General features: G+C 40.1%; 1 protein-coding gene across 1 annotated transcript in view; it reads right to left on the bottom strand.

Annotated features, from left to right (window-relative positions):
* The window catches only part of BAIAP3 (BAI1 associated protein 3), a 52,184-nt gene that overhangs the window by 6,674 nt on the left and 27,031 nt on the right, over positions 1–18,479 (bottom strand). The window contains exons 10-26 of the mRNA XM_089497471.1: positions 17,689–17,791; positions 17,281–17,388; positions 16,177–16,269; positions 15,324–15,427; positions 13,737–13,854; positions 11,964–12,088; positions 11,777–11,867; positions 8,200–8,256; positions 7,387–7,484; positions 5,246–5,297; positions 4,760–4,908; positions 4,156–4,279; positions 2,512–2,655; positions 1,619–1,714; positions 1,258–1,473; positions 981–1,049; positions 161–240 (exon numbers count right to left, since the gene is read on the bottom strand). Coding sequence (XP_089353597.1) covers positions 161–240; positions 981–1,049; positions 1,258–1,473; positions 1,619–1,714; positions 2,512–2,655; positions 4,156–4,279; positions 4,760–4,908; positions 5,246–5,297; positions 7,387–7,484; positions 8,200–8,256; positions 11,777–11,867; positions 11,964–12,088; positions 13,737–13,854; positions 15,324–15,427; positions 16,177–16,269; positions 17,281–17,388; positions 17,689–17,791 — 1,827 coding nt within the window. The remainder of the gene's footprint in view (positions 1–160; positions 241–980; positions 1,050–1,257; positions 1,474–1,618; positions 1,715–2,511; positions 2,656–4,155; positions 4,280–4,759; positions 4,909–5,245; positions 5,298–7,386; positions 7,485–8,199; positions 8,257–11,776; positions 11,868–11,963; positions 12,089–13,736; positions 13,855–15,323; positions 15,428–16,176; positions 16,270–17,280; positions 17,389–17,688; positions 17,792–18,479) is intronic.

The raw sequence follows: 18,479 nt of genomic DNA on the forward strand, positions 1-18,479 counted from the left end.
GCAGTTATCCCAACTCACAGACCATCTGTACATGGAGATCCATGATGGTAACATTTCCATAACTGCATATTATCATGACCATGCCCTGTGGACATACAATTAAGATTTACGATGTTTTACTTGGTGGAATTGATCCTTGCAAATAAAGCTCTCGTCTTACCTGTAGAGGTTTTCCTTGACCAAGGTTTCACTTAAAATAATTAATTTGTCATCGAGATATTTCATTAGAGGAGACACGGCCTAAAACAAATTACACGCCATATGTTAGAGATTAAAATGACAGATACATTACAGATGTTTAAATGGACGAGCTGTAAAACCAAATGAATTATCCGTCAATTATCAGTATTTCTCTTGAGTTCTCTGTAAACAAGAGAGAAGTCTCTTCTAAGAATAGCCTACAGTTCTAGGTGGACCAATACGCTGAATAGTAAAAATATCATGTTTATTGTTTCAGATTTCGCATACATTGCTATCGTCTTCTCTTTTATCAGACTACATGTTCCCCCACAGGGAACACAATCATAGTCATGGAAATAATAGTGTCTTATTTCTCTGTCCAAAAGGCCTTAAACGTACTTTACAAATCAATATATATATATATATATATATATATATATATATATATATATATATATATATATATATATATATATATATATATATATATATATATATATATATATATATATATATATATATAAATATATAATACTATAGTAGTGGCAGGCTGGGAGAAGAACCCTAATCAGTACTCATTGAGGATTCCTCATGTACACCTCATGTTCGACTAAAAACACTCCTGTGGTCAATGCAATAAGTGTTGATGACTTTACAGAAGAATTCTGGTTCGGTGACACTCGCTGCTAACTTATTATAGTGAAGACCTAACTCTTGAAGCAAAGGTTTTATGGGAAGAAGACTTGAAGCTTGTGTCTACGGGTTAGCCCCCCCCTGGATGCCCAATTCAAAGTACCCACCTCATCATTCTGTATGGAGTCTGGAGACAGGCTTATGTGCTGTATATATTTCTTTATATCCCCGATCATCTGCATAGACAAGACAGATGTTACCCAAGGTGGGCAGTTGTACTGGCTGGTTAAAACGTACCAACCCATGTACCTGTTTGTAAAGGTCATTTCACTCTTATAATATATCTGATAAAAACATCTCTACAAAATCTACATGCCGTATAAGTAAGGCAGTGGTCACAAACATGACGTCCCCAACGCACCACTACAGAACCTTTGATTATACCTTCTCAGTTAAATGAGAAATCATGTTCTTTGCCTCTCGTTGCATGTCTATGTCAATGTTTTGAATCTGCGTGCTCAAGGCCTTCTGCACTTGCTGTTTCCCTTCCGTCCCACCTTGATGTTCTGCCGATGTCTCTGTGGATTTCCAGTCCAGATCTCTCAAAACGTTAGCCATAAACTTACGAACGTGCTCGATGTTATTGAGGATTATGCAGAGCTGATGAGAGAGACGACAAAATTAAAGGATCTTCACCCCTCTTGGCACTGTGTGCGTTTGACATGAACGTTTTCAGTTTATTTTCTAAGCACCGGATATCGATGGCTGTATACTTATTGGAAAATGAATGTCTATTTTATTTTACCTGTTCTGTGATCGCAGCTTGTCCAGCTGATTGATGACTTTTGTCAACTTTGCGCTTAATTGCTTCTGAATAACATATAGCCGCTTTACACATATCCTATGAAGTAAATACATCCCATTAAATGAAAATAAAGACTATTTTTCTGAAATTCAGGATAGGTGCTGGATGCGCTTCAGTATGTTTTAGAGAAAACCCTAAAATATCTGTTAATTTTTATAAAAAACAAAGACCGAGGAAAGTCGCTACCGACTCGCCTGGATTCTGAAATCTAGTAATGATTCTTGATAGATCTCCGGATAAAGATACTCTGGGAGGGGTAGAAGTGTATAGCCCTGTTCACAACCACCCAAATTTACTATGTTTTTGACTTCTTACCCTTGCTGTTTCCTGAAAACCATGGATGTTGACCTCTAGGCCTTGAGGACAACACATTAGTAAGGATTTTTGATGTCCCAGTTTTAGAGCAGACCCTTTTGAAGTGGTCCTTGTGTTCAGTCAAGGATATACGGTGAAGCTGGGAAAGCCAAACATAGAACGGCAGAGGCTAGACCTTGGCCCATTTCTCCTACATACGAGCTACGAGGACCCACAGGTTCTTCTGTAAGAACCCAGCGAGAATGGGAAAAGGGGCTTTTTCCAGTCCAGCTTTAGGGTCGACTCTGACTCATATTTATCCCCATCTATCAAGCCACTCTATATTATGGACATTTTGTGGGTCTTAGGGCTTGAAAGTTTGATGCCCCTGATTAAAGTGTTGGCCAAGTTACTGCTGCTCTGCCCCTTCATGTCCTGGGCCTACTAAAAAAGTGTTCTCAATCATAGATCTGGTACTAGAGAATAAATTATTTTCTATCGCTTTATTTTTTCCCATCTGCTCGGGTTCTCCTACTTACATCAGAAAGTTGACTTAAAAACACGAAGGCCTCGGCGGAGTCGGGCCAAGCGAGCTGTGCCCAGAACTGTTTGATTTGCGAGAAGCAAGTTGTGACATCGACTGCCGAGCTGCTGTGCTTGGAAAGTGAATCTACGGACTCAAGCTGTGCAAACGAGACCAAAAATTCAGATTTTCTGTAAACCAACGATCTAAGTGAATTAAACCAACTCCATGATGTATAATGAGTAAATATTATAAACATGCCCGACATGATACGCAAAGGAGTTCACTAAAGAAATGCAGGGGGGTCGCAAGAACACGCAGCTATAACATGCATCCATAACACGCATCTATAACACGCATCTACAACACACATCCATAACACGCATCTATAACACGCATCTATAACATAACACACATCTATAATATGCATCTATAACACGCATCTAATAACATGTACGCAACATCCTGAGTGTCAAAGGTTATCAAATGTATCTGCACCAATCCTCCAGCCTTCTGTTGATTCAGATACAGAATGTAATAATAAACACCAGATGACAAGTGTCACCATGTCACTCCAAGCCATACTACGTGCATCCCAAGTGTCCCTTTTTAAGAAGCACAGTCCCTCTTTTAGTCCCAAAAGCCTGATTTCTTCTATTTCCGGTCTCTCTTTTCTAGGCATTCAGAATGATTTCCTGGTATCACAATGCTCCGTAGCCCTTACAATTTTAATGATGATCATTAGAAATGTGTTTAGAAATGAAATTGTGTTAATAAAACACATTCTTTGTGTTTTCTCATATAAAGAGTGGTTTTTGATTTGTTGAATACGCTCTGATAAATGTGTGTAATTAGGCCTTTTACCAACCACCTTCTTGATAATTGGATAAAAATGATGTATTTTCATCTGTAAGTGACTTTAAAACTCATTTAAGGTCTAAGGGTCCCCACTTGCTGCCAAAACTGATGCTAAATATCTGGGGGGGGGGTTTTTCAAAGCAAACTGCTAATTATTTTCGACAAGATCCTTTTTCCCAGAATAATAATCATAGCCGGGGATTTTAACAACCAGACATTTTTTTTATTCTATAAATGACATCCATTTTAACCTTGCTTTTTGCAAAATGTAAGACTCGGTCCCCAAAGGGAATTCTTATAAGGGATGTGTGCTCCGCAAAGAGTTTTTATTTGTGATCCCCTCTTTTTCATGTTTGTTTTTGAACGAATGACAGATACAATCTATCCAGAATTTAAAAAAATGTAGCTAGCCGCGGGCCGGAACATCTGCGCAGCTGTCTGTAAAAATATACAAAAAGGTGCAGATCACCCAGAACTGCCGCACAGCGTTGGTATGATATTCATGCTCTCATGGGATGATATTCATATTTAAAGGGACAATAACATGTAAAAATCAACACTTTTAGTGGGGCTGTACAACCCGGAGTCAGGTTTAAAGGTTTCTATTTTTAATAGTTTTAGTTTTTGAATAATAGGCCATTTGTATATGTTTTGGCTCTGTTATCTATATAACCCAATCTACAAGACATACACCCTGACTCCTTATCATACTGCCTGAAAGAATAGAGTGACTCAGTCTTGATCACACAGCTGGACACTCTGACTAATGGAAGTCTATGGAGTATTGGAGGATTAACGATACCATATCTGCTTCCACGGCTCTCTGTATCCTGTCTCGGGTTTTCTCATGGATGGTCTGCAGCCAGGTGTGAATTGAGACTTTGAAAAGATCATGGAAATTCGACAAAGCTAGAGATTTGTTGTCTCTGTAGAAACAGAAGCAGAGGGTTTATTTCCATGACATATAAGACAGTAGTAAGAGCAGTCTCTGGAACAAGCAGATCTGGGATTCTAATTCTAACCACCTTTTTTTTATTTAAATTCTTTGCCCTCTGAAGTCTTTCTCAACCTTAATGTATTAAAAAAAATAATTGTGATGAAACAATAGTCAGGTCTCTGAATAACCTTTCTAAGTCCATGTGGTATTTTACACAGTATATGGCCGTGCCTGGGGACCCTCCAGTTGAGCGCTGCCTCTCTGGGTCACATTTTATTAAAATGTATTCTTACGATACTTTTAATACTTTTTGATGTTCTTCTAATGGTGAGGTCTGGCCAAGTGTCTGCTGGAACATTCCATGGGAGTCGGATGTGTACTTGGGCTACCATGATCCTTGTATATTTAGACAGAAGTGTAAAGGATACCAGTGCGTCTCTGCTTAATATTGGAACCCTGCGCCACTTACTTCAAAGGCAGGTAATCCCTAAACCGTCTCAGCTCATTTAATGCAATGTAGAGTTCAAAAAGAGTCTCTCCAATATCATGGGTCGAACGAGTGCCTTCGTGTTCTGCTCCTTTAAATTCAGCCATTACTGAGCTTACTTCATCAGCCACCTATTACCAACACGATCAAAGGTTGGACTGTTATGTCTCATCAGTAAAAGTCTTTGCATGCACCCGGCCTAATATGCAACTTAAAACATACATTAGCAAGGAAACATATATCACAGAGAGCGTAGAATTCCATCTATCATAAAAGAAGGAAGAAAAATTGTTTCCCAATGTTTTAAAGAAAAATGTAAATAAAAGTAAATAAAGAAATGAATTAAACTAAATCCAAACTGTATATTTTGTGTGAGCTTCCGGTAGATTTTTTAAATCATGTGACAATTATGAGAAAAGGCAAATCATCAATTCAAAAAAAATTAAGGAAACAATTAAAGAAACCTACCAGTTTTTCAAGCTGCCGGTAGGTGATGCTGAAGAAATCAACCTTTACGACACTATAAAAGACACATTAGACGTCGTTACTCTCTACAAAAGTATTACCGTATTTGATTATAAGACGACCCCCCAAAATCTGAATATTAACTTAGGAAAAAAGAAAAAGCCTGAATATAAGACGACCCTAAAGGAAAAAAGTTTTACCAGTAAATGTTAATTCATGTAAACTATTTTTTTTAATAAAAGCTATGATTGAGAAAAATATTTTTTTTGTTTTTATTTCTTGTATTTTCCAACCTGTCCCCCAGTTACGCACATCTGCCCCCAGGCTTGCCACACCAATATGGCACTGTGGCCCATGATATGCCTTTTAACCCTCTATATGCCACTGTGCCCCATGGTATGCCTTTTGACCCCCTATATGCCACTCTGCCTCCAGAAATGCCTTATACCCCTATATCCCATTCTGGCATTTAGGGGGTTAAAATGCATATTATGGGGCAGAGTGGCATATAGGGAGGTATAAGGCATTTCAGGAGGCAGAGTGGCATTAAGGGAGTTAAAAGGCATTGTATAGAGCACTCTGCCTCCAGAAATGCCTTATACCCCTATATGCCACTCTGGCATTTAGGGGGTTAAAAGGCATATTATGGGGCAGAGTGGCATATAGGGAGGTATAAGGCATTTCAGGAGGCAGAGTGCTCTATTAAATGCCCCCTTAACGCCACTCCAGAAATGCCCTATGCCCCCATTTAACTAACACACACACACACACTCTCCCCCCCCCTCCCCTCCCCTCCCCTCTCCTCTCTCCTCTCTCCCCTCTCAGCCCTCTCTTACCGGTGCTTCCAGCCGGGGCAGCGGGTTGACGTCGCCTTCTGCTGCAGCCGGAAGGAGGTGGAGTTGGCAGCGGGGGTTTGTATGCGTCCGTCGCGTATACTTTCCCCGGCTGTCAGAGATCAGAGATCTCTGACAGTCGGGGAAGGTCTACGCGACGGACGCAGACAACCCCCGCTGCTAGCCACACCTCCTTCCGGCTGCAGCGGACGTTGTCTACGCGGATCGCGTAGACGTCAACCCGCTGCCCCGGCAATACAGCAGGAAGCACCGGTAAGTGTGTATGATGGGGGGGGGGGTGAGACAGGAGGATCCAGGTCCCCTGCAGCGGTGCGGGGGATCTGGATCTTAGTCTCCTAATCAGACTCTATTTGAGGTCTGATTAGAAGACGACCCCGATTAGAAGACGAGGGGTATTTTTCAGAGCATTTGCTCTGAAAAAAACCTCGTCTTATAATCGAGCAAATACGGTAAATAACTGTTCTTCACCACTGAGTCCTTGAATGGTCAGATATTCGTTTCACTAGAGCGCCCATGAAAGGTTCACCTGGTGGTAACCGAGACAATACGCAACGCAAAGTCCTACCCTAAAAAATCATGGAATGGTTCTAGTTGTAGTTTTGCATTTAGAGAACTTGTTGGAGAGTCTTCTTCTAACGTATCCCATGCACTTTATATTCCCTGGAATTCACTTCTACTTGATCATGGTTATAATGGTTACCCCACTTTTGAATGGCCTGGTTGATGAGTCACAAAAAATGAAACCCCTTCTCCAACTTGCCCCTTCTTCTTTAGAAAAAGACACCTGAAACCTGGTGCCTGAGGTCAGGGCCGGCCGAAGACTTAACGCCGCCTGGGGCGAAGTTTAAAATGCCGCCCCCCGCCAACGCCGGGGGGGGGGGGGCGGCATTATCTACCCCCCACCGGTACTTACCCTTAAACAGTCCTGCGGCGAGTCTCCCTGTGCTGCCACGGCGCCGGCTTGTAATGCTGAGCGCCGGAAATTCACGTCACTTCCGGCGCTCTGCATTACAAGCCGGCACCGAGACCGAACAGGGAAACTCGCCGCAGAGGAGAGAGAGAGGGGCGAAAACCACTCGGTGCCCCTCTCTCTCTCCTCCGCTTCAAAAAAAAACAAAAAAAAAACGCTTGGGGCTGCAAAGTGCCGCCCCTTCTAAAGTGCCGCCTGGGGCAATTGCCCCAGTCGGCTCCATTGTAGGGCCGGCCCTGCCTGAGGTTTGTAAATGTAAATGTAACTAAAAGCTCATCGAAAGTTCACGATAAGACTCTGGAGGAGGATGTGGGTCCTACCTGACAAACAGCTTGTTGTAGATGTTCTGACATTTTTCGACATCTTCGTGTACAGCATCTGCCAGACGCACCAAAGACCTCAGCTGCTCCACGTCGTTCTGTAATAACAAACCTTTCAGTATGAGGAGCTCGATGGACGGAACACCCGCTAGCCGGGTTTACTAAGATGAGGGCACCTACATAAGCACTTTAGATTAGTAATGACATCATTGTTCTTGTTAATTTTAACAGATTAGTGTTTTTTCATATTTTTTAACTACAGATTTCCACCCGTGTGCTATGAAACTGGTTGTGAAGCTCTGATGGCACGTCTTTTCCTCCCGATTCCCCCACCAGTTGTAAAAAGTTCTAAAGGGTTGAAGGGAAACTCTAATTTCCATTTTGTCATAACTATTTTAATTTATTAAACCAACCTATAACTTGTGCCTTTGTTGTTTGTTGGTCAGCCCAACAGGGAATATTTAGTCTTACCTTAGGTGGCACAATCTAAGTTCTCTACCGTCTCCTCCACCCATCCTTACAAAGTCTACTTGAACCAATCAACAATAGAGGAGAAATAACATAATGGGGAGGGATAACCACATAAGTTGGGCTGTTTTAATAAGTTGGGGTTCTGATACATATTTATGTTTTATTTTAATTCTGTATAGAACCAGTGATTAGGTATTAGGACAACTTGGACGTAAACCATAATTGTCTATATTTGTTACATGGGGTTCTGCCTGAATTACAGGTTCTATATATATATATATATATAAATAATTACAACAATAATAGCAATCATTTGTGGTCATGTTTTACAAACAAACGCACCTTTTCTGCGGGTTTGAGGGAGGTGTAAATCTTTTCGTACCATTCCAACGTGCCTTTCTGGAAAACATTAAACGGCAGTAATTAGTTTTGTGGAAGGCACCCACCCACCCGCCCGCGGCTGCTTTCTCCGCACGCGGCACCCGAGCACCTGCATTTAACCAAATTACTATTTTACAAAAGCCAATGTTTAGTGTTATTCGGCTCAGCGGGCTCTCATGTTCCTGGTTATTGAAAGAGAAAAAAAAAGGAATGATCGGTTGTCATTTCCCCCGAGTGTTCTGCGTGACATTGTGTGCAAAACTTTGTTTGTAAAGTAATAAGGGAAGCCAACAATATAATAGAAGGTTCGCGTGTCGCATTCATACACGGCACGCATGCACACGGAGAGTAAATTCAATTGCTCGACGCTGTGTCGTTTTTTGTTCATAGTCTATAGTTGTGATATAGAAAAAGGAGCTCCTTTAAATATCAACAGCCGTCTCACCTTTGTTAAAACAGAAAAAAATAAATTAAAAGCTCAAAACACCAATATTTGCCCTTTTCTTGGATTTCTTTATAAAGATCCGTGTAGTTAACCTTTCGATTGAAAGAGGTAAAGACCGGGGCTTTCCATGCCTTCTATCTCAGGTCATATTTGTCATTATTACTGTATTATAAGTATTTTTATAATACTTTTATTATAAATATTTTTTATTTATTGCCTATAAACCCCGTGTACAGCTCTGCGGAATCTGTCGCCGCTATGTAGCCAGAGGATATTAATTGTAAAATTATCATATTTTACCTTAAATAAATTAAAAGAATCCAACGACTTAAATTCTTGAATTTACCTTTTCAACATTAATGTATTTCTTTTGTGTGATCTTAATTGTGCTGACGCAAAGAAAAAAAAATACTTGCACATATTAAAGAGACAAATTCTTTAAATCAAATATAAAAAACCCACCAATGTTTGTGATTGGTGAATATTTAATTAGATGCCTTATTTTTGTATTTTTTTTAATATGATTTTGTTATTTTGCCAAAGTTTGAGAGGTTGGTCGATGACTTAAATAGCGTTCCATCAGAAGCGGTAGAGGCTAATATAGTCAGGGAATTTAAACATGCATGGGTTTAGTTCATTTTTAATTAAAACAGTTAAATGTGCTGTTTTCCGTGAAAATTCAATTTCTAGATTTGATTAGCAAATAGCTATTTTAATAACAATGTTATGCCACAAAATGTACAATAAATGAATAAATACGCTTTATTCCAATAACATGATTAATTACATGTTTTTTCTAAATATTCTTGTATTTTGGCTTCTGTTGCAGTCTGTTCCTGGTACAGAGATAAGTTAAGGAATCCTTTCCGTTAGCTAATAGTTATGGATCCGGATCAATTCCTTCCCATTCTCTAATCACAAGCAAATGGTTAATTGTTAAAAAAATGCCCAAGTTGTCCTGAATTCTAGCTTTCCTGAAGTGTCCTTTGGGGAGGACGTGAAATACCACGCGTGGTACAGGGGTACCCAGCTGCGTTGCCCATGTTGCCGAGCAACCAGAATTTGCATTTGATGGTTACTATGGGTAAATCTCCCTAATAACATAACGTTCTGTTGGTGCCGGTTAGAATGTTCAGGGCCTTAGAATGAGAATGGGGATGTATAAACATTGTAACATTTTACGGAGGGTTTGTGTTGAAAGGCTGATAGGATGTTGCTAATCAGGTGAGGAGCCCATCTGTTACAACGCTGATGGTGTTGTTTGAATTTGTATGTCATGGTGTTGCTGTGATGGGGACTCTACGCGCTCAGCCCACGTGATGAATGTATGTGTTCCCAGGTACAATGGCGGACACGGTTTGTGATGGAAGGCGAGCAAACCCATGGCCAGTATCTGCATACCCCATCATGTGCGAAAAAGCTAATGTGTTACATCTGGGACATGGTTAAGTTATGGTCCTCATCGTTATGGTTATTACTGACACGTCTTGGAGAATGATAACAGAAAGGACAAAGTTATCTTCTACAATATAGGGGGTGATTTTTCCATAATAAAGCGCTGATTCTGCCAATAAGTAATGAATCTCTGGTTTCCAAACAAAGAAAAGTATGCAGCCCTCTATAGAATAACTGGAAACCATTACTATAGACGTACAGATCTTAGGATAAGTAAATGGTACGCGTGAGAGCAGACATGGAAAGTCCTTTCCTTTTCATGTCACGCACATTGAGTGTTTTTTTGGGGCACTCTGCCGAGAATAAAAGACAAACACAGGTGTCTCGGGTGCTGTGCTTCGGAATCTTTGCATTTGCTTGATCTCCTCTGGTCCTCTATGTCTTCCAAGCTGCTTGCCGGTGTCAGTGACCGAGGACGAAAAGGGATGAAGTGATATCCTGCCCTCCCCAGTCAACGGACGGATCAGGAGATCAAGGGAAAAGTTGTAAATACTGTAGTATTAATTACTCAAACCTAGGGGGGGTAAGCACTTAACTTCAGGAGAAGCTGCAACTTCACTCATTTTTATTGGCTTTTTGAAGCAGCCAATCAGTGACAGGCGAGTGCTCCATTTGAAATCGACGCTAAGCGCTCCCAACTTTTACCGAGCACCGGGGCTGACTCGCGGTGAGTATATCCCAACAAATAGCTGTTCGGCAGGGAAAGGGGCAAAAGGGGGGATTCTGCATGCCCCCCCAATCGAGAGAAATAAACATGTAGGTGCTCAACGGAACCCTGCACCATGTACTTTTAGAAGCATTCCTCTTTTAACTGATTTTGCACCAGATCCTAGCTTCGAGGGACATCAACCCTAACGCATGAGATGTGAGAGACCTGTCTGGGAAGAAAACACTGATTTTGTTTAATTATTAATGTTCGTTTTGTTTGCCTGGGTAGCGATTTTTTAAATCAATACATTTGGTTCCCCCGCATTTTCTCACCGTGGTTTGGCTTGGGATATAGCGAATGATTGGAATATGATGGCTGTAAATCACATACATTAGCATATCTACAAGGAGCCCGGGCGGCTGGGAACAGCTGTGTAACTTGTACTTGCCTCGAGACAGCAGTTTGCTCCTATTTACCAGACATTTATCATAATATCGTGTCACCTCACGCAGCGATGAGAAACGATTCAGCGTACCGCGCTGCCAGACCCCTGTCTTCAATTTTACATAAAATATTTCATTCCGCGCGGTAGTTTAAAAATAACCCATAAAAGCAGATGATTGTAATTTGTTGGCGTACAATATTTGTGAAAGAAATATACGGTAAAGCAGCTGTCTGCTGCGAAGATAACAACGTTTATCCATATTAAACATTTGCTTCCTTTTTTTTTTCCTCTCCTTTACACATTTTATATATAAAATTTAGTTTCTGGGGGGGAGGGGAGGAAAGATATCACAAATGTCAATCTTCTACGCAAAGAAAGAAGAAAGAGACCAGGAGACCCAGGGAAGCCGTGCTTCACCCGGAGGCTCTGGGTCCAACCTGGAGACTTCGTCGGTATAAAAATTATCCGTCAAGGTGCCCTGTAAGAGTTCAAAGTATTAGTAAAATTATACATAAAAAGAAAAAAAAATATAAAGAATCTGTACCTTTAAGACGGCTGCAATTTCCAGATGGAGTTCATTATTAAAAGGACACACCATTTTAAAAGCCTGCATGTTGTGAATTTGGCCGAGACATCTGTGACCAAGCAGAGAGGTGAAGCCAATTAATGAGATGTGATTTTGATCACGGCGCTGCAGTATACTCCGACCACGCCAACACTTTTCACGTTACCTTAGCATGAATTCCAGGCGGCTAATGACCGTCGTGTTCAGAACCGGGAAGTTGTCTCTCAGTTTTTTCAGCAGTAAGAAGCAATATTCGGTGAAACGTGTGAAGCTTTCGGCCAAACTCGCTTCCTGGATAATTAGAAGGAAAAAAAAAAGACGGATATACCCTGGGAAACTGAGCAAAAATCTATTTAGGAATAGAACATAGAAATGGATAGCAAATAAGAACAAGCCTATAATAAACAATATTTACAAAAAAATGGTTTCCCCAAGTGTTTATCAACTTAAATGTTGTATATGAAAAGCGATTGCTTTTTTGAAATAACTACATTTTAAAAGGACACTCATCATACAATATGCACTTTATTGCATATAACAGCTGAGTGTCCCCTTTAAGGACATCCCTCTTACAATGCATGGAGGGCTTCATCAGAATCCCACCCTTCCTATACATTTATACATTTTCTTCTTTCCTATAACTGTAATCATATATATAATTTATATACTGTATAATATGTGTATATATATATATATATATATATGTATATACTATAAGTTGGAGATTTTTTTTTTTTTTTTCACAAGACACAGACATATTCATTGGATCTGTTGACTTGATAAATCTCCATCATGTCTGTGTTTCTGCCTGTAGGATAAGAGAAGGTCAGGAGATAGAAGACAATTCTAGTAAAACCAGCACACATCTTAGAATACGTTCTTAAATGAAGAATTCTCCTTGTTCCTTTAAACGAAAAAAATAAGCCGCTTCAGAGCTCTCCTCTCTGTGTTATTCTTTCATATCATTTAGCTGTGGTTCGCTTTTAATGACACTCTTTGGATTCCACGACAATGAAACCAAAATTACATTTTTGCTGTATTATTTCTGCCCTGAATCATCAAACATGCCTATTTTACTCCGCTCCCAGGCTAATGGATTTTTTTTAAAATAAAATAAAAATTGACATGTATTTTTAAGTATTTTTTTTTAATTTTTTTCTGACCTTTCTGCCCTTATAATGCTGTTCTTTTTTAAGTAAACCATTTAAAATAAGAACCAGATGTACACTAGATAAAAAAAATGACTCGATCCACTGGGTGGTAAATCTTTATATTGGAATTCCACTCATGCTCCGAGTCGCTGGGTACAGAATACGTGACTGCCAGGTACAGGGTATGATTTGACTAGGGAGATGCAAAACTAAAATCTCACAAAATAAACACTGCAATAAGGTCCTAATTACGGTGCCCTTTTTTTCGAATGGTTTTGACGTAAGCTTATGTTTCCTGGATACATTTTCGCTACGGCTACAAGACGTTGAACCGCAGAAGGGGAGTAAGATTTCCCAATATCGGAGTCATGGTGAGGAAGCCCAGGGGATTTTAAGGGTTAATGCTATTATGTCCTCACGAATAGCATGTTACCTATGTAACTGAACATATATGTAATAGGGCGACCGGATGTCCTCATTTTCAGGGGACAGTCCCCACTTTCTATTTGAAATAATATTTAGCCTAAAAATAAAACAGATTTTTTATAATATTATCTCATTAAAGATATTATATCCCATTTATTCTACTTTGTACCCTGAACAGCCAGCATTGACTGCGTTTCTATGTAATGTACAAATCACTTAGTGTCTTCTAAAGAGGATGACAACCGTGTGGCTTTCCAGTTGATGAACTATAACTCCCCAATTCCCCCCAAACCATGAAAGAAAGCTATCGAGTTGCTGATTGGTTTATTAAATTCACCAGCTTGCCCCCGGAAATTGGGTACCTGTTCTCGCTGGCACATGGCAGGGTCCCACTGTTCTTCAATGTGTTTCAGGAGCTCTAGAAGGTAGCTGTAGTCCATCGTGTGAACCTGATGATGTTTGCTAAAAGCTTGCCATTTTCTACGAATAGAAGAAAAATCCCTCAAGTTATTCTTCAAATTGCCTTTAAGAAACATTTAGCACTGATAGCTCAGCGTATGATTAGTTTTCATCTTCACCGTGTTATTTCTTAATGAGAACATCAAGGAAACCAGAAATGGCCGTGAAGCAGGGAATGGAAAAGAACGACATTTAAAATGTATCTCAACAAAGGAATACATTGAATGGTTGAGATGGTCAACTAGAATGGAACAGGCAAAAAACGACATGACCAATGTACTAAGGGGAGCGACTTAAGGAACCCTCTATTCAGTTGGTTTATTGACCCAACTGATCACACCAGCAACTTATTATTGCATTATAATAAAATATCCGCTAAAGGATGCATTTTCACAAATGTTCTCCTTCCAAAAGCCTAGTATGCAGAATAGAAAAGACGCAAACTAGCAAAGCAGAGAACAACAAAAGAATTAATGGATGGCCACGAGATGCTTTTAGGTGCGATTTGTGCCAAATGATGCACCTGTGCGAGTCAGATGTTTGCGTATTTCAGGTGACAGCTTTACGATACTTAATGTTCTTCACAAACAATGGAGAAGTAATAGAAAGGTACAGTTAATTCATAGCAGTTTCTACCTGAAATGTATTTTGCTTTTAAGTCTGAGCAGATTTTGAAATGTTAATGGAATCTTAAGAGTTATTTCAGAAGTTATTTTGGGAAAGCTCTTCTAAAGAATTATTTAGAACTTGGAACTCCAGAATGCCAACTGCTAATGAAGGCACCTTCTTGTCATGAAGCAAAATAGCTTTCTAAGTAATAAAACTCATCTTCTGTATAGTAAAGAGGAGTAAAGGCCCTTCAGGTGCTAGAGCACACAGATCAATAAGTATCATTCTTGCCGCTAAAGGGGATTAGATGGATGTTCTGGCCTTCTATTCCATAAAGCTGCATGGTATAAATCAATGGCTTCTGACATTTCTTTTGTACCATTTAGATGTCTTTGAAGGCGTCAATAATAGCTTGGCGCAGATCATAGGAACTGAAGCAGACAAAATATACTCTCAGAAAACATAAAGAAATATGTTAAGGAATGGACACACACACGCATCTCATTCCCACCGGTAGTGCCACAAGGTGTCTTTGAGTCTTGGACTGCCAATACTACTTACGGCTGATCGTAGATAGCAGAAGAGGACTAATCACAGATGTCTAAAAGAAAAACTCTAGAGAGCCGCACCATTACAGAATTAGAACGACTGAGATAAAGAACATTTCGACTCGAGTAGGTAAAGGGCAGACAAGGAAAGCAAAATGTTCTTCGGTAATTTTCGTTGGTCATTTGGTGGATTGAGTGTAAGTCTCTTCTGAAACCTGCGGTTTTATTGACTAGGAGTCTGGGTTTATTTTGAAAGCTTTTTTTTATCGTAATATAGAAAACCAGTCATATCATAATCTCTGATGTATTTCGATACTTAAGCCAACTACTCACATGATAGCTTGCTGTAGACCAGAGAGGTCGGTCTGCATGCTGTGGTGGGACATCAACGTGAAGGCATGCTTGCTGAGCTCTCCCTTCCAGTTCCAATACTCTGCCTAAAAACAGAATTATTTTTAAAAACATATATATCGGGATATGGTAAGTGTTCAATCGCAAGAGTAAAAGTTCAGAGAAATATTTGAGTAAACTCATGCCAATAACTAACGTTATTTGATAAATTGATAGCTCAGTTAGTAAATCCCCCGGCTGCAGGGCCTATTCAGTTGAAGGGTCAAGTCGGGCCTTCTTTCTTCTGAGGCCACTAAATGAGTAGCATTCATTGGGTAATAATAATAACAACAACAACGATGAATTAGTGATAACTACAAACTAAAGTCAGGGCTGGTGAGGCTGCACACAGACATCATTCCCTGTTCCATGAGGAAGGTTTACTTTTACATGTTCATGGGTGACTGTATGAAGAACAAGATGGCAGGACACAGCGACCAGCACCAATGTATTACATGCTGAAGAAGTTCAGGTCCTGTCTGGAATCTCAGGGTTTCTACATGAATCTCCTTTTGTTATACAGTGATAGTCGGTGCTTATCCCACTGGTATATCACACCGGAAGTCTCTGCTTGAATACAGGTGACTTAATGCAGAATATCTTTACCCTGAGACCAGTAACGGGTTTTCCGAGCTGTTAATAGAGCCATTTGGTTGTCATCATTGGCGTTTCATTACAACCGAGTCTTTGTGATGGTCTATTGCAGGATTAATATTACAAGAGTCAAACTCTCCTGGCGATCTCCGTTCCAGCGTCAGGACACAATAGAGAATATGAGAATTAGCGCGCGTCCTACCTCTGTCTGCCGGTGTTCGTACTGGAGCAGCTGGCCAAGCAGCATCTCATGAATCACCGATCCAGAAGCTTTTTTGCTTAAAGCCGTGTCCCTCTGCAAACACATTTGTTAACTGGGATTTATAATGCCGCATTATTATAATACTGTGAATTGGATTACAGCTGAGATATATATATATTTTTTGGAATCAAAGATTTCATATCTGACTCGAGGTAGGGATTAAAAGGAACACAAAGCCTTGCCGACGGGGGAACTAAAAGCTGCGCAAAGGTTTTAATCATTCCTAATACGCGCGGTAAAATATTTTAATAACATAAATTTGAAAGGCGCTGCTCATTGCTGTAAAACGCGTTTCATATTTATAGGCTTAAAAGAACCGTTGATAATAATGTGTTTGATTACAAAGAAGAATCGCCATGTTCGCTATGTGATGGAGTAGGTTGAATAATATGTGAAGATTGGTAAAATAATAAAAATTGGGAAGAACTCGTCAGGTCCCTGAATAAGGCAAGCAGTTGAAATGTTGCCTGTCTGCCATTTTGGTTGCAATTACCGGTACATGTGCTTATATTATTGGTAAGAATCTTCATTTTTTTTATTTTGGTATCAGTTCAGTATCTTTTTTTGTGCTTATTTTTGTATTTATGGTACAAGTTCAGCAAAAACCTAAAACCAAGCCATTTCACATTAATTCTGTACCAGATGTGGAAACAAAATAACGTACAGCGCTACGGAATTTGATGGCGCTATATAAAACAATAAATAATAATAATAATAAAAGTATATATAATTGAGGAGTGGGCTTACAGCACAATTTGTGGTGGAATTATGTAAAGTAATTAATGTAGGTTGGTGTGGTACATTGTGATAAAACCCTAGATGATTATGAACCTTGGTGCAGCTAGCGAGGCCTCGAGCCTACTTAGAAGGCTCATCCTTAGGGAAGAATAACCAGGGGTATTGGATGGAGGGCTTTCCGAATATCATTATATCTGGGAATACAGGGATTAAGTTAGATTTCTGTCCTTCCCACAAACACAGGCAATGTCTTCGATTTATAACACCACACTCTCCGCTCAACTATAATAAGTCATTGAAACTCACCTGGTTTGTGATGAGTTTAATTATCAGGTGACAATCTCCCTGAACCCGTGAAGAACTGGTCCTTGGCTCCAACTTGAACCATCTGTCTAACCCCCCGACCGGAATCTCCTGGGATTAACAAAAGAGGAGGTTACATTATCTTCAGATAAAAATAAATGCAGTGGAATATTGAGGTCACAGAAGGTGGAACACTCATTACTTTATTCAGCCTCTACTCCTGGTCTAGCAATAAAACTTTTTGGCTCCTCTTTCTTTCACTTTGCCTCTGTAGTTTCATTCTAAGGGAAAAATGTGCTTTGGTGCCATTTGTGAGAACGTAGAGCTAAATGCAGACCGAACATCACAGGGCGAGTCTGCAAAAGTAATTCTCATCGAAGCAAAGGTAATTTATTTTCCTGCGTTCCTTACGTTAATGGAGATGTTAAGGCATCCCAAGAAGTCGTCTGCGTTGTCCTCTGCGGATCCTCCTGTTCCATTTGCTCTTGCAGATTTGACTATCTGTTTGAAATACCTGGCGGGGAGAGCACAGTCGGGGTGAGCGGGGTCTCTATACACCCATTTAAATATAAAGGAGGGATGTGGGCACGAAATGAGGCATAATCACAGCCGGGGCAGACATTGTAATATATATTAAATAAATAATGACACATACTGTAAGCCAAGCCGCAAACCTCTAGCTACTGAATCTGAATGCTAAGCCATACATTCTAGAGAAAGGGAGAATGACAGCTTGTTCTTACATGACTTTCAGGATCAGAGGACTTTCTTTGATCGGGGACAATGTTTTAAATCCAAAAAACACTTCTGAACTATTCATGATTCAATGCTGTAAGTAGGGCACTTGGCGCCCATGGCAGGGTTGGTAGTTCCAGACTGAAGCCATGTCACCTCCACTTCCGAAAGCAGAAGGGGGCACAAGGCCTGGCTGGTGGCCAACCCAAGCATACCCCTTAGGCCATCTTGCCTCATGGAAGTTATGGCCCTCTTATCATGTATGGTCTAGAGTTTTCAAGTCCATTGCTAAACTCAAAGCATTAGGATTTGGAAGTCAAAACTCCGAAAATTAGATCCAAATTGTGATGTCCCAAACCATGATCCATCTTCTGCTATAAAAATATAAAAATAATAACCCTTTCGACAGGGATACAACTCTGGAGCTGTCTTAAGGAAACATGGCACATGCCACAAGTAATTTGGCA

Source organism: Sceloporus occidentalis, unplaced genomic scaffold, assembly GCF_023333645.1.
Source record: "Sceloporus occidentalis isolate IW3139 unplaced genomic scaffold, rSceOcc1.0.p SCAF_103, whole genome shotgun sequence".
Classification (NCBI taxonomy): Eukaryota; Metazoa; Chordata; class Lepidosauria; order Squamata; family Phrynosomatidae; genus Sceloporus; species Sceloporus occidentalis.